The sequence below is a fragment of the Miniopterus schreibersii genome (assembly GCF_964146895.1).
Source record: "Miniopterus schreibersii genome assembly, chromosome: 13".
Lineage (NCBI taxonomy): Eukaryota > Metazoa > Chordata > Mammalia > Chiroptera > Miniopteridae > Miniopterus > Miniopterus schreibersii.
The window spans coordinates 4,920,251-4,936,751 of record NC_138113.1 but is presented as its reverse complement, the minus strand read 5'-3'; the positions used below and the strand labels follow the sequence as shown (position 1 = coordinate 4,936,751).

The following is a 16,501-nucleotide window of genomic DNA, read 5'->3' as shown; positions in this document are numbered from 1 at the left end:
GGGACCAGTGACACCCTCAGGCACCGTGTACCAGATGGATGGATGGAGTTAGATGGCAGGAGCCATCCTCCCCGGGTTTGAACTCCAGCTCCGCCACTTGCTAGCTGTGTAACCTTAATAAGCCTGGGCTTCAGCTGACTCATCTGTGAGATAGTTGTGCATAATAGTATCTGCCTTGAGAAAAAAAAAAAAAAAAGAATAGTATCTGCCTTGTAGGGTTGTTATGTGGGTTAATTAAAGTAGGTAAAGCACCTAAAATAGTGCCTGGCGCATGGCAACAATAGGTGTTAGCTCTAGCACTTCTATTACGTGTAACGGGATTCACCTGATGATCCAACAGCCAAGGACAATACATCAGGCCTGCAGCTTCCCACCTCCAGGGCCGCCATTCACATTGTATTTTATATCCTCATTATATTTTATATACGTTTATATAAGTGATATCCCTGGGAGTTGTGCAATGTGGCGGTTCTGAATAGATGCCACATACCCCACATTCCAAAGACAGGCAGGGGATCACTTATTATGGAGGACTTGCAAGAAGGAAACCTGAAATTGGATTTTTGTGCCTTTAGCGGATCCCCACCTTAAACATGTGGAAGGCTTGAAGGTGCCAGTTTGAGAAAAGGTTTCTCTGAGGGGAGTCGTTGAAGCGCTGTGGCATTTTTTTCTCCCTCAGAGGAGAGAGTGTTTAACAGGACTGCTCAGAGAACTTTTGAGCTCTGGGGTTTGGGAAGCAGAGCCATGCTATCAGCAGCTGTGGCTAGAGAGCCGCGAGGTGGCAGGGCAGGAAAGAGACAGGGAAGGAGAAGCCGCTGTGGAAGCAGACCCCATCTCCAACAACCGAGGGGGAAACCTGTGACCTTTTCCTCCTGGGACTAACTGGACCTTCGGAGAGTGGACTTGAAGCTATCTGCAAACAGAATGTGCCCAAGAGAGCTACCTAGAGAAGCTAAATGATGCAGCAGACAGACACTCCCCCCCCCCCCCCCCCCCCCCCCCCCCCCCCCGCAAAGAACCCTATTGTATTCATCTTCTAACTGGAGGAGAGGAATCCATCACCTGCCTCTTGTAAGTGCACTTGGAAAATACCAGCGGAAGAATCTCCAAGATGCCCACAAAAAGTACTCCTAAGTGAAAAGTGAAAGAGTCAACCTTGAGTGTGATTGCGCCAGAGAGCACAGAAATCACATCACCATGGCACCAGATAAAGGTGGGTATCTCCCCACCCCCCAGGCTGTATCTTGCCCCCAGGCTCAGAGTCAACAGCTAATGGGAGAGGGGAGGGCAGAGAAGAGACTGACTGTACCCTCCACCTCATTGCAAGCTGGGGAGGGAGGAAGCCATAATTTTAGTTGAAATCGCGAATTTTGATCATTGCACTGTTTAATTGCAGATATAAGGCTATAATTGTGATGAATGTAACCAGACAACTTTTCATTATCTGGAAGGTGCCAGAGGCTCCATCTAGGTCAGGGAGAGAAATAACCCATAGAGAGGGTTTCAAGGTAATGGATAATGTTTTCTGATTATGATCTTTCAAGTTTAGCTTATTTAATATACTGCTTTAATAAATATAAATGAGCCCGGCTGGGTGTGGCTCAGCTGTTGAGCATCGACCTATGATCCAGGAGATCGAGGTTCGATTCCCAGTCAGGGCACATGCCTGGATTGTGGGCGTGATCCCCAGGAGGGGACGTGCAGGAGGCAGCCAATCAATGATTCTCATCATTGATGTTTCTATCCCTCTCTCTCCCTCTCCCTTCCTCTCTCTGAAATCAATAAAGATATATTTTAAATAAATAAATAAATAAATAATAAATAAAAATGAGAGAGGGAGAGAAAGGAAGGAAGGGAGGTGAAGAGAGAGGTAACACCCTCAATAATTTGAATTGGGACAAAATGTGATTGGCTACCTTCCGTGGCAGGTAGGACAGGACCAGGGTGAGAAGTGGCAGGCAACCCCTTCACCAAACAAAGAGAGAGAGGATGGGTACCGCCAGTCCAGTCTCCTTCTGGTCCACTTTCCCTAGAACAGGCTGATTAAATGGGCACCTGCTAACCAGGAGACAGTTCTGGAATCCCCTGCCTGGTCCCAGAAACCCAGCTACGTTATTAGGTGGGAAGACACCTACCACTGGGCAGCGCCAAAGTGCAGCTGAGCCAGGTAAAGTTTGAACCTGTCGTAAAACTCCCAGCTGGGACTTCCCTGTGTCCCCCTCCCCCAACATATTTCTATAACCCCACAATAACCCCAAATCTTATGTAACTGGATCTTTTGGCCCCCACTAATCATGTTATGGTGTAATTTTACTATGTTTTTTATGCACCCAGTAAAATGTGCTCTGCATTTTCAAGCGAGCTATGCTATAGCTCACTGCAGAACATGAGGTTTTGCTACTCCTAAGACAGGCCTTAGAAATATGCCCTTCAGATCCTCAGGACAGTGAGAGAGGGTAGGCCCTGTGGACTCTGTGGACCGGCCATCCAAAAGCCACACACAGTCCCCTTCCCCCTTGCCTTTCTCTATTATACGGGCTGGGCGATGATGTGAGTAATCACCTTTCCAGACTCCCTTGCAGGGAGAGACAGCCACGAGCCCCAGTTCTGCCTGGGGAGATGTAAATAGAAGTCCCAGGCAGGGGATCTTTAAAAAGGAAAGGCCTGACTGGGAAGTAATCTTCCTCCTGGAACAGGAACATGATACCTGGAAAGGCAGCAACGAGTCACGACCATGGCTTTATGCCAAGGCTATTGAAGCAGAAAGTAGGAGATGGCATCCTTGATGGCAACGGTGATCTAAGTTACCAGCCCAGGTCTGTCTCCCTCTAGATCTCTTGTGGTCTGAGAATGCCTTATGTAGTTAAGCAGCTGTTAGTTATCTCTTGCTTGCAGCTCAACATGTTCCTAACAGGTCCAGAAAAGAAAGGAGATGAAACATTCATCAGTATGGATTTTCTATAACGAATCATTCAGAAAATGTCAGTCCCTGACACCAAGGAGCACCATCCTAGCCAAAACTGTGACTTTAGATTTCTTGCATGCGAGACAAAGACATGTCTTCTTTGTTTTTTGTTTTCTGCCCGCTTTGCTGAACCTAATCTTAATTTATATATATATCTCATTAGTTATCTCTTGCTACAGATCACATTGCCTCAAAATCTAGTGACTTAAAGGGTAACCATCTATGATCACTGCAGCTTCTGTGGAGCAGGAATTCAGGAGGAGCTTGTCTGGACACTTCCACTGGGAGTCGTTCTTGCTGTTACAGCCGGGCTCCTGGCCCAGACTGCAGGCATCTGAAGGCTGGAGAGGGGAGCTCAGCTCATCAAGGCAGCTTGCGCTTGTGACTGTGCCTCTGTTCTCCGCATGGACCTCTTCCTGGGCTGCTGGCATCCCATGCCACCCTCATGCCACCAAAACAAGTGATCTTGAGAACGAAGCAGAATGAACAATATCTTTTATGACCCAGCCATCAAAGCCACCGACGGTCACTTCTGCAATATATTGTTGGTCACAGATGCCCACTCAGTGTGGAAATACAGAAGTGTGAGTACAAGTAGACAAGGACCCTTGGAGGCCCTCCGGAGGCAGCTCCCACACCCCACCTCTTCCCTAACGGACTCCTGTTTGTTCAAATAGCAGGTGACAATCCCTGAATACCAGCCAAAGGTGTTTTTGAATAGCAGCCTCAGGGATAAATCATGTCCCTTCTAGACCAGCTATTGTTGTCATTAAATTTGTTGGCTTCGCTTACTTAGCCCATTTTTCACAATTTACCCGACTCGGGGTAGCAGTTTGGAGATGGCTCACGTTTAAGCAGCCTCTTTTTCCCCCTCTGAATTTCCTACAGCTTCTCAGCTGAGCAACAATCATTGAATTTTATGCTTTTGTCAAAATAAGCTGTCAGCAACTGGTCCCGATCTGTTAGAAAGCGACATCATTTTCGCTGCCCCGGTGTTCACCTCATGGCGTGTGGACCGGAGGGGGCCCGGCAAATAGACATAAATCCAGAGCTCTATAATTCTCCATCCCCCGAAGAAGCGGCCGTAAAGTCCATCGCTGCAGATATATGGGGACAGAGGGACAAAGGACAACCGGCGATGAGTTTCAGAGGGGCTGTAAAACAGAAAGAGGACCTCGCTGACGGTGTCGGCCTCATTATAAGCCAGCCAGGCAGGGATGTGATTTACAGCTGGGTGCTGACTGGCCTGCGGGCATGAATGTCACTCTCTGTCCCACACCAGCCATCTTCAGTGCTCCTCGGCCCCCACAACGGATGCTGATGGCCCTTGAGGCAATGGTGCCGCTTTTGGAGTCTGAACAGGAGAACAGGGCCTGGAGGCTGTGGATGTTTAGGAACAAGCTGTGCACCAGACAGACAAACGTTCCAATGCAGCCGCCCAGACTCTGCCACGCCCCTTGAGTTCCCTGCCCTGCAGGAGGGTCCTTCTGCATCAGCATGTGGGGTGCGGGGTGTGGGGTGCAGGCCGCCTTTCCCAGCCTCCTCCCAGCGTCCTTGCCCCACCGCACCCCCCTCCTGTCTGCTAAAACTGATCCCGGCTTTTCTTGTTGACAAAGCCTGTGATTTCTATTTAAAACAGACTCAAACGAGACAACGTGCGATATTTTAAAAAGGGGGGGAGGGGATAAAAAGGATGGTCAAGAATTGTTTAAAATACCTGAAGAGTAGCTCTCACTGTGGGAATTTATTCTGCCTGCGACAATGATGTTACGATGGTAAGACCGGGGACTTGCGAGGGCTGCTTCAACCGTAGCTCTGAACAGTCAGGTTCCAGTTAATACGGCTATGTAAAAAATTACCCCAAAAGGTAGAGGCATAAAACATCCATTTGTCAGGCTCATAGATTCTGTGGGTGGGGAAACGGTACTCGCACAGCAGGGATGGCTCATGTCTGTTCCTCAATTCCCAGGGCCTCAACTGGAAGACCTGAAGGAGAGGGTCGGCCTCATTTCACGGTTCCTTCATTCAGCTGGCGGGTGACGCTCATGTTGCCGAGGCCCTAGCTGGGGCCTCTCCATGCGGCCTGGGCTTCCCCACGACATGGCAGTTCTGTTCCAAAGGCAGCCTCCCAAGGGCGATGTGGTCTTATGTGACCAAGCTTTAGAAGTCAAGTGGTGTGACTTCCTCCCCGTTTGTTAATATACTACTTGAAGAAGGAAGAGGGCCCAGCATGAAATGAAGTCAACTTTGATTTGTACAGAGGCGACTGGGCATTTTCTAATTTTATTTATTTATTATTTATTTATTTTAATATATCTTTGTTGATTTCAGAGAGAGGATAGGAGAGGGAGAGAGAGAGATAGAAACATCAGTGATGACAGAGTCATTGATCGAGCCCGCAACCCGAGCATGTGCCCTGACCAGGAATCGAACCCCGATCGCCTGGATCCCAGGTCGATGCTCAACCACTGAGCCACGCCCAGCTGGGCTTGGGCATTTTGAAAAAAAAATATATCTTTATTGATTTCAGAGAGAGGAAGGGAGAGGGAGAGTTGTCATTGATCGGCTGCCTCCTGCATGGCCCCCCGATTGGAGATCCAGCTCTTAACCCTGGTGTGTGCCCTGACTGGGAATTGAACTGCGATCTCCTGGATCCTAGGTCAATGCTCAACCGCTGAGCCATGCCCGCCCAGGAACAACTGGACATTTTAAAGGGAAAATGACAGAATGGGAAGGGGAGCCCGGAGGGGTCTTGAGCAGAGTCGGGAAAATGAAAATGACAAGGGGCTGGTGGGTTAGTGAGTGTAAGTGCAGATCAGGCCACTGTCTGTTAGCTGGCAATGACCCATTAGGTTTCCATCTTCCCACAGACACTGGGAGACAGAGGCCCTGTCCTGCCTGAGGATTACGTGTCAAAGGAATGGCTTTGAGGTCCTCAAGAAAGACACTCCTGGGTCCTGGGAGGTCCATACACATCTCAATGGGACAGAGGAAGGATTCACGTCATTTTAGTAAAAGCTCTATGAAAGAGCTTCAGGGGCCTATGTCAGATGTAACTAGAACTAACAGTCCATTCTTTGGGGAGGCTTGAACTTTCTCAGGCAGGCACTTTGGTGGGGGGTGATGTCAGGATCATCCTAACAACCTTGAGCTGTTAGAAACTATGTCAGCTTTTAAGTCTTTTAATGTAGGGGGTAGGGAGTGGACAAGATCATTTGTGCTGAGAATCTAGTTTCTAATAGGCCAAGATTGAGACCTAGTTGAGAATAGGGCTCAGAGGAGCCTGGTTAGAGTTTGGTTAAGGAGAGAATCTTTGTCAGAATTATGCCCTAGTTTAGGTCCCCCGAGCCCCATATTTAGATTAGGAAACCAAGGCACAAGGGGATTGAATTGACTAATAGAGTCAATAACAGAGCTGTGATTAAAACAAGGTCTTTTTGTTCAAGTCAAGATCAGTGGCAGGAGAAGAAATGACATTCTATAACTGCGTACTTATTACACAACCATTGAGTTTTATCTCTGAGGGTCAGTGTAAACTCTTGAGCAGTCTCTAGCATAGACATTGGTACATTTGACTTTAAGATACTATTTTCCTACTTGGTTACTTAAGTTTGGCAAAGATTTTTGTCTCCCCCTAAATGCCTTTACTGTTTCTTTTAGTTAATTCCTTCAGGGCTTAATTAGGTTGCCAAGCCACCTTTTTAATCATTAATTTACGTCTGCCTTGGATTAAAATTGTATTTAAATAACAATTTAGACTTTAAAGACTTTAAGAAGTTTAATATTGGGTCTACATATTTATCTAAACAGAAACCGAAAATGACAAGGGCTTCCACAGGAAACAGTTTACTGTATGGAATTCCACCCGGGAGCAAACACATTAAAATGGAGAGACGTTTAGTAATTCCACCTCCAATGGTTCTTAATCCTCGGTGTTTAATTTAGCTTTTCCAGAGTGTTGGATCCTAATGTTTTAATAGCTTCTACATTTTCGGTTAGTGCTTTGCCTTATCAAAGCACATTATTAATTCCTCGTCGGCTTCAGCGGGTCCTTGTTCTGTTGGTTAATGTTTCCCGTCATTTTTTATTAGAGGAAGCTCAAGGGTAAACTGAAGGACTTGGCCGTAATTTCATTATAACAGGAGAGAGAGAGAGAAAAAAAAAAATCAGAGCTCATGAATGATCCGCTTATTGAGAGAACATTTCCTTGAGCCTATATTATTTTGCTGGAGAAAATAAATGACTTTTAAGAGTCACAATCTCTCTCTCTCTCTTTTTTTAAAGCCCAAAGGGTTAGCCTGTAACAGCATGGCCGTAACTATGAACAATTCACGCAGCCCATGAAATCGTGGTGTTGGGGCCCGCCCTCAGGCTGGGTTTAGAGCTGAGAAAGCCAGTCCCTGTCCTCGCAGGCCTCGGTGCTCCGGGTCTGCCGCCTTGAGTGTTGAAGCATCGGTGCTCCCGCGACCCTGGGCGTCCCGGGCTGGACCCGGCGGCCGTCCTCACCGGCCCGGGCCGTCCTCAGCGGGCTTGCTCCCAGCCGGGGCACGGGCTCGGGCACCTGCCAATCCCCTGCCAGGCGTTCCCGGGGCGCGAGGCGTCGGAGTCGCCCCGGCGGACGGGAACGTTGTCTGTCTGTCCGTCCGCCAGGAGAAATTAGGGAAGCCTCAGCACATTTCAGGAAGGGCTGATACTCCCCAGGCTTCCTGGAGGGAACAACTTCTTGCATCGCTCTTAATGTCACTATTATTCCACCCCGGCTTACAGCCTTCGTAAGTAACTAGGTTGTCACGCAGCCGAGCAGGTGCCCGGCAGCCTCCGAGCCGGGCTTTGGCGCCAGGCCCCGGGCAGGACGGTCCGTCGTCCGTCCGCGTCGCCCACGCGGCAGCCGGAGGGGGCCAGTGCAGAGTCACCGATGGCTTCGGCGTAGTGGGCTCGTTTAGCTGGCGGAAGCTCAAGAAGCGGAGCCCCTAAATAAAATGAGGCCTGTCGGTGACGCGCTGGCGCCCGTGCCCCCCCACGTGCTCGCCCCCAAATGCCCCGCGCTCCGCCCCCACGCGCCCGGCGGCTGAAGGCCCAGCCCCCCGCCCCGCGGCTGAAGGCCCAGCCCCCCGCCCCGCGGCCCCGCCGGCGCCCGGCCCCCGCCGCCTTTCCCAGCCTCCGCGGCTTCGCCCCTCCGGCGCCTTCCTGCGCTCCAACCGGTCGCGCCGCCCGACCTTCTGGCGTTTATTTAAAAACAACGCCGCCTGCGCCCATTTCTCAGGGTCAGGGCGCGGGCGACCCTGATCATCCCGGGGAGACGCTTTCTACGCCCTTCCTTCTGCAGAAGCCGACGCGTGAAGAGAGGGCTGGGGCGCGGCCGGCCGCACGGGGGGCGCAGCGGGGGTGCAGCGGGACCCGGGGGCGCCGCGGAGGAGCAGGGGCCGCGGTCCCCCCGCCGCGGCGGCGGCGGCTGCGAGGCCCCGCCCCACGTCGGCGCCGCGCCCACAGGCCCCGCCCCTCGCCCGCCCTGGGGGCGCGGCCGCGGCCGGGGAGGCGTGTCCCTCGCGCGACGCCGTAGCCCCGCCCCCGCCGCCCCGGGTCGCCGGACGGGCATGGCGGCCTCCGAGTGCGCGCCGGCTGTCAGCCCCGGCGCCGCTGAGGGCGAGGAGGAGACGATCCTCTATGACTTGTTGGTCAACACCGAGTGGCCCCCGGAGACAGAAGTCCAGGTGAGCCAGGTCCTACCCCCTCGGTGCCCCCCCAGAGCCGCGGCCGGCTGGGCGCAGGCGCTGCCCGGGCGGAGCCACGGAGGAAGAGCCACGTAGGGTAGAGGCGCGGGGTGGGCGGGGGCGCGGGGCTCGCGGCGTGGCCGGTTGCCCTGGCAACGGAGAGCCGGCGGGGGTCCGGGTCCCGCGAGGCGGGTCCTGGGATTCCGCCGGGCTCCGAATTCCGCGTGGCCGGGGGGCACCTCGGGTCTGGGTCTGTCGCGCGCGGTGCTCGGAGGGGAGCTGCGGCGTTGGCTCCGGGGTCCCTCCGCGCGGCCCGGCCCGGGCGGGTCCTCCCCTGCAGGGGCGGGGTCCAGGACGCAGAGTCCCCTCGGCTCCCGGCGGCTGTCGCGGACCCGGCATCGAGCCTTCGCTCCTGCTCGGGGCCGAGTCGCGCCAGTTCGTGGGCGTTTCAGTCGAGAAGCGCCTGACCTGCGTGCGGCCGTCCGTGTGGCCCCAGCACCCGGCACCCATCACCCTGCACCCAGCGCCCGGAACCCTGCACCCGGCACCCAGGCGCGCCTCTTTCGCGGGCCTTGCGGCCTTGGGAGCCGAGCGCGAGGCGCTCCCGCCCCTCTGGGCCCCCGGCCGGAGGAGGGGTCGCGGGCTCGGGCACCCGCTCGGACCTCGGGCTCGGCGCTCGTTCCCGGGAGAGGGCGACCTCGGGGCGCAGGGTGAAGGCTGCGAGCCGGAGTGAGAGCCCACCCGTGCCAGCCACTGCCTTAGGCCCAGGGCGTGCGGCAGGGTGGGCGAGGGCCGTCGCCCAAGGCCAGTGTCCTGTACGCGGTCTTTCCCACGCGTCTGCCCCGGAGAAGCCGCTCATCCGCCTGTAGAGCCCGTCGTTTCTCTCTAACCTCTTCCCAGGGCGGCTTCTGCTGGTCTCGCATACTGTGTTCCGTAGGCCGGCAGAGGTCTGCGTAGATGAGTGTTTTTAGCTCCTGCCTGACTTTACCGGGGTGAATATTTCGTAGGTTTAGGCAGCCAGGAAGCAGCGCCCGCCGCTATTGGCTGGATGCTTTTCGCCCCTCAGCCCTCGCTGGTTAATCACAGCGGTGGTTCAGAAGGCTTAACTGTTATAAATTGATTTAAAAAAAAAAAGCACAGCATCAACCTACACTGAAGCCTCATGGCACTTTTTTTTTTTTCTTTTCCTGTCCCCCTTCTTGACTTCAGTTGTCAAACAGTAGGCTCTTGGAGCAGCTACATCTGATTTTTTTCTCCCCTGGCTGAGTCATCTTTATATCCCTCCCTAGGACCAAATTGTGCCTTGCCTAAAGTGGATGATCAGTTCGTGTTTGTTGAGTGAAACAACTTTTTTCTGTGCTTTTCAGCCGTATCCGTCTGCATTTACTGTACACCCATCATTCCTTTTCTAACAGCACATCGGTACATCTTGCTCAGTATTTGTAGCGCCTGGAATTGTTTAGCCCACACAGCGTTTGGTCTATACTTAATTCTTTTTGCAGCAATTATAGATCAGTGTGTGCCTTAGTAGCATTTTCTCTCTGGATATACAATATTTAATAAGTTTGCCTCCAGGCATGAGCTTATTAATCTACATGGCCCCTTTTCCTGCAAGCAAAACTTCTTTTAGGCCTCTCTATCTCCCAGCTGAACTCAACTGGGGACCAGTATGGTCTTTGCCCTGACTTCTTTTGTCTTTGGACTGGTGTTTTGATTTGGAACAGTTTCCAGCCTGAATCCTTCCTTGTTCTTCCGAAATTCATCCTCACAAATGCCTGGAACTCTGTTATATGCTCACTGGTTCTCCCATCATCTCCAGGCCTGTTTCTCCTTGTTTCTGTCTAGAAGTAGTTTTTAAATACTGGTAATTTCTACCTGGTGCTCTGAGTAGTTACAGAGAAATAGAATATTACATGTTGTGTAAGGATTACTAGAAAATTCTCAAATGTAAGTGGTTTTTTTTTCCATTTGCAGCCTAGAGGCAACCGAAAGCATGGTGCATCCTTTCTCATCACAAAAGCAGTTCGAGGTAAGTTTAGCTGATTTATTTTTCTACATTTAAGTATACAGTTAGCAGGTAATGTTTAATTTTATATATGTGTATATTTTCATGGTGTATAATATGTACATACATACATATATGTGTGTATATATACACATACACTTTTAATGCAGAGTAGAGCTAATGTATGGCCTGAGTTAGCCATTATGGGTGTGTTCTAAGAGAAATGAAGAAAATCAAACCGAGTATGAGCCTCAGAGAGTATGGACACTGAGGGTGAGAAGACAGTGACAGGCTGTTTTGAGTGGTTTACATGATGTTTCAGGTACACCTGCTCAGAGTTATTCAAATTGCAAAACTGATTGACCAGGGCATTCATTTAACTGCTGGCAGGCTTCACATGTGCGCTCACGGGATCTGCATTAAGTGTCGCACACCAGCCACATTGAGCCAGTGCTGGGAGGGCTTTGCAGGTATTAGTTGATACAAACCTTTCCCAGGCCAGCAAGGTAGGCGCTGTTCCCAGTGTATGTCTTGAGGTGAGGGAACCTGCCCAGGGTCGTTTATTTGGAATTTGGCAGCATGCTTTTCTGGTTCCGAAGCCCATCCTTATTATTTATACTGATGAGTATGAGCTACTCATAAAGAGAAGATTCAAAGGAGTTGAGTACTTGAAGTTAACTGTAATTTTATCTTCTGGTAATGATAAAATAATTTTATTTTCTGATAGCAGAAGCACTAGCATATTCAATTTTTGTTATCACAAATGCTTTGAAATTCTGAAGATTTAGCGAATGTATACCAGCCATAAAATGTATTATAGTAAATTTAGAGACTACAGATAAGCACAAATTAGGGTAAGTAAATTCTTCTTCATTTTGCCCCCCACAGGCAGCCTGTTATCCCTCAGACCTTTCCCCAGCGATACACACTTAACTGCGAACGCGTGCTCACACACACGTGTTTTAAATGAGATCCTTTAAAACGTTTATTGTCAATATGTGTTAGGGATTATGTTTTTCCTGGACTTCCCCGATTTTAGATATTATTATTATTATTTAAATTTTTGCCAGAAAGTATAAAATGATATCCTAATTTTTTATAAAAACACTGGTTTTAAAGGGTGATTACTGTGATTTCTACTCTATGGTTTTATTAAAGCCCTTTTGGCAGAATTCAGCATCTCAAATTGCTTTTACCTTTTGTGCTGTTAGGAATTACTTCAAAGTTTTGAAAGCACCAGATTGGAGCTTAATATAAACAAATATATGATCTTGTAAAAGTTGTAGTGTAATTTAGATTTTATTTGTTCTCTTATTTGAAGAGTTGTACGCTCTGTGTTTTGTTTGGTAATGACTCAGTCTACAGTGTAGTTTAGATTTTATCATCAAGAAATCTAATTTGAAAATGATTCATAAGAAACAGTTGATTCATATTTGGCTTTTTATTTTATTTTATTTTATTACAGATCGTTTACTATTTTTACGCCAGTACATCTGGTACAGGTGAGTTGTCAATTCCACAGAGAAATGGAATACAAACAATATTGTCCTATTTATGATTTAAGTTTTCAGAACTGAACTGTGATATTGATGCTGACATTCAGGTGAACCCAGTTTATAGCACATGCATTTCAAACATCTGGCATACCCTGGCAGAACGTCTTATAAACTTGGGGTAATTTTTGTTCCCTTAGTCATTATTCAGAATGTCTCATTATAGCTTCTGCTTTCACTGATGAGCTTTCTCAGCCTTATCTTGAGTGTCTGCGTGGTGGATCTGTAGCTTTCAAAGCTTGTAAACAGCTTTTTTGTTCTTATTGTCATGTCCCCTCTCATTGTCAGCATTCAGTTGCTGGGCATCAGAGAAGGTTCTTTGGGTTTCAGTTCCGGTGTACTTTTGAATTCTTTTGGGTGTTATGTATGTTTTCAGGCACAGTGCTAATTTTGAACCCTAAAAGAAACAAAAAAGTGATTATTCGGACAAAGGATATAATTCAGCTTTTAGATACGTGTGTAGGAATTGTCTTATGGAATTATTTACCACAGATTGCTTTTTATTTGAGGACATCTAATCTTAAACGCTCCAGAGATAACATGGTTCTATAAAAGAGACCTTTGGTTCTGCTCTAGGACTATTCCAGTGTTTTCTGCTTTTACTTTGTGTGGTGTGTGTGTGGTTTTCATGATTAGACTTTAAGCTAGCTCATGTGTTGTGGTTTCAGCCCTGCACCCTTTTTGCTTCCTGATGGCCTGGTTCGCTTGGTTAATAAACAGATAAACTGGCATTTGGTCCTTGCAAGGTAAGGATGTATAAAATTCGTGTAATGTTTCTCTACCTGGATTAGCATTTAAATTTCATTATGGCGTTAATTTTGGGGTGTTTCTGGCTTACAGTCTTGATGTTTATTGTATATAAATTTCCTTTGACACACACGTGGTTGTGTTATTTAAATGTGTTAATTCAAGCTATAGTTGAATCATTTTGTATGCTTTTGTACCAAATGCTCCTCTAATTGTAAGGTCAAAAGATGAAAAAAATTTAAACATGATTTTAACTTCTTAAAATCACTCCATCTGTGTGGAACACTGCTACAAATGTGCATACAGATTATTGTTTCTTTTTTCTCCCCTGTGAAAGCAATGGAAAGCTTTTGGCTGCTGTTCAAGATCAGTGTGTGGAGATCAGGTAATTGCTAATATTCATATTAAAAATTTCCTTTGAGAAGCATTTTACTTGATTGAGAATAAGAGTTTTAAAGGGGGCACATTTAAAGGGTTTTTCTATTAGCTCACGTTGGTGAGATGCCAGACACCAATTTTGCTAATTAAAGATGAAAGATACTTTCTTAGTGGGGCATGTTTGTCTTCCCACTTCCCCAGACCACTCCTGAAGAATTTTGCTTCCTCAGTAGACAATGCATATTGTCTAGAACTCTGGAATCTACTCTTGTTTGACTGTGTGCTGTGAAGTCAGCTAAGCAGATGCTCAGGAAGGTATTAAAAAAGTAGGGCTGCTTTGCTCTGTGGGCATGAAGCTGTGGATGGGCTGTGGGTCTGCACAGGACCAAGGTTGCATACTACTTGAGACCAGTGACACTCTCTGTCCTCTGAGACATTCACTGGCATTATATACACATCTAGAAAACTTCCCTAAGTTGGGCTTCTAATATGCTTTATTTTTAATTAGTGTATCAGTTATGGAAGAGATAAAACAGTAGCCACTAACTCAGTAAAACAGGTTCATTCTTTGGGAAATTAGGAACAGCAGACAACATGTGTTGTACCTTTTAAATTAAATTTATTGTAGTGACATTTGTTAATAAGATTATGTAGATTTCAAGCTTACACTTCTGTGATACATCATCTGTATATTGCATTGTGTGCCCACCACCCAAAGTCACATCTCCTTCTGTCATCGTGTATTTGACCCCTTTACCCTTCACTACCCCTCACCCCCCTTCCCTCTGGCAGTCACCATACTGTTGTCTGTGTCTATGAGTTTTTGTTTAATTTGTTTTTCTTATTTGTTCATTTGTTGTTTTCAGTTTTATGTCCCACATATGAGTGAAATCCTATGTTTCTTGACTTTTCCTGTCTGACTTATTTCACTGAGCATGATATTCTCAAAGTCCATCCATGTTGTTGTAAATGGCAGTATTTCATCTTTTCTATGGCTGGGTAATATTCCATTTTATACATGTGCTGCATCTTTATATCCAGTCACCTATCGAAGGACACTTTGGTTATTTTTATGTTTAAACTCACTTGTGCTTATGTCACTTCATTCTTGGTATAACTCCATTTCTGATGAAAAAGAAATGTTGGAAGAAAGTATTTTCGCTAATAAAAGGGTCTTATTTGAGGCACGGAACACCCTCTGTAAGAGAGAAATGATTTCATGTTATTAGTAAAGATGTCCAGTCTGTAGTGTCAGTGGTCTTGTATAATAGTACACAATAGTGTTGTTATAGTAAAACTATTGTCTTCATTTTGTACATACGTTGCAGGTCTGCAAAAGATGATTTTACCTCTGTTATTGGGAAATGTCAAGGTAAGAGTTTCCAAAATACCTAAAAAATGAAACTTTCTAATCAGCAATAGTTTACAGTATCTCTTAAGAGTCAGAATATATATTAAATAAATATTTATTAATAAGGATTATTAAAACTGCCTATTAAAATAATTTTCAAAAATCTTAACTGATTTCTCTTACTGCCTTAATTTTGCTTTAGGATGTGCATTTTGGAGAAATTTGAAATTGAAACTTAAAAAAATCTAAGCCAGTTTTGTGATAAAGTATTCATTAGTGTCTGTAGCTTTTATTTTGAATTCAGTGAAGAAATAAATATTTTGGCATAAATCAAGAGTTGGGCCTGGCCGGCAGGACTCAGTGGGTGAGTGTCTACCCATGAACCAGGAGATCACGGTTCAATTCCAGTCAGAGCACATCCCGAGTTTTGAGCTCGATCCCCAGCAGGGGGTGCAAAGGAGGCAGCTGATTGATGATGTTTCTGTCTCATCACTGGTGTTTCTTTATCTTTCTTCCTCTCCTTTCCTCTCTGAAATCAATAAAAAAAAATACTAAAAGTTGCTTAGATACAGACTAGTGAAAAAAAGTCTGGGATTTGGTCATTCTTTGGTATAATCAGAAAGAATTTACTGAGTGTCTTTTATGTATATGAATTGTTCCTGGGTACTAGGGGTATAATTGTGAGCAAAAAGGCCTTGTCCCTTACCTCATACAGACACTCAGATACATTAGTATAAACTTTGACAAAAAAATGATGAAGGGAAAATACAGAGTTGGGTGAGAGTCTCTAACCCGGAGTATGGATGAAATTGTTGAGGAAAAAGTGATATTCGGTTGCCCTTTTCCCAGTGCTGCCCTTGTGTTGGGTGTAGGGCTCGGGAGCCTTCTGTGGGCTTCTGAGAAGCATGCTGGGAATGCCCAGAGTCAGACACATGGGGCCCCTTTAAGCTTTGGCATCGGACACCTGCTCTTAGCCAGGAAGTAAACTGAGAAATACACAAGTTAACATGAAAATGGGAAGCTTAACCCTTCAGCATTTCACTCAAACGATAGTATTTGTTAGAGTTTTAGTGCACACAGTTAATGTGACAGCCTAGATGAGATAGTGATGGTTTGAGAGCTAACGTTTTATTTTGTTGGCTTCCGAGTGTGTGAATTTATGACCTCAACGCTGCATTAATGGCTTCTTTCCATTTCATATAATGTGAGGTAATGATCATTTGCTTGTTATCGGACTCTCTCTGTGGGAATGACTCACATCCGCCAAACGATGGTTCATGTGGATGCCTGGAGAGATGCCGTCAGTTGTTGTTAATGCGTTTCTGAAGCTACATGTCGGGGAGTCTACAGACTGAAATAGGAGCTGCTTGATTCCACTTTGATATTTTTCAGTTATTGTTTTATAAGATGTAGGCCATTCGAGAATGTTTTAAATGTGGATTGCAACTTGTTTTGGTTCTGTTTGCCAGGACATAAAGAGTAGTTTAGTCATTTCTTTCTATCTGGAAGAGTGGCCTAAAACTAGAACATGGAATTAGACTTTTTAAAAGCTGTACTACGTTAATCAATAGATTTTCCTCCTATTCTGATTTTGGGATCCATAGACCAGAGCTTCCTAGTGCTGAGCCACAGCCTGCTTCTCTAGATGCACTGACATCCCACCTACCTGCCATTGGCCCAGGGGCCCTGTGACAGCTCAGATATGCTCCCTCTGGTTTCTAGTGGCCTCATCAGTTTACCGTTCGGTGCCATACAAACATGATTTTCTGTGTGTGTCTTGACATGACAAAG

The 16,501-nt window shown here is 47.0% G+C and overlaps 1 protein-coding gene and 1 long non-coding RNA gene across 2 annotated transcripts in view; both read left to right on the top strand.

Moving 5' to 3' along the window:
- The first annotated feature begins 1,000 nt into the window (after positions 1 to 1,000).
- On the top strand, positions 1,001 to 5,144 carry LOC308566692. The gene is made up of 3 exons (XR_014000217.1): positions 1,001 to 1,213; positions 1,397 to 1,508; positions 3,129 to 5,144. It is a non-coding gene; the product is annotated as an uncharacterized lncRNA (long non-coding RNA).
- A 3,393-nt stretch (positions 5,145 to 8,537) lies between these two features.
- Positions 8,538 to 16,501, top strand: part of NBAS (NBAS subunit of NRZ tethering complex) — a 159,866-nt gene continuing 151,902 nt past the window's right edge. The window contains exons 1-6 of the mRNA XM_081157251.1: positions 8,538 to 8,676; positions 10,651 to 10,705; positions 12,147 to 12,183; positions 12,903 to 12,980; positions 13,319 to 13,366; positions 14,688 to 14,731. Coding sequence (XP_081013377.1) covers positions 8,560 to 8,676; positions 10,651 to 10,705; positions 12,147 to 12,183; positions 12,903 to 12,980; positions 13,319 to 13,366; positions 14,688 to 14,731 — 379 coding nt within the window. The 5' untranslated portion in view covers positions 8,538 to 8,559. The remainder of the gene's footprint in view (positions 8,677 to 10,650; positions 10,706 to 12,146; positions 12,184 to 12,902; positions 12,981 to 13,318; positions 13,367 to 14,687; positions 14,732 to 16,501) is intronic.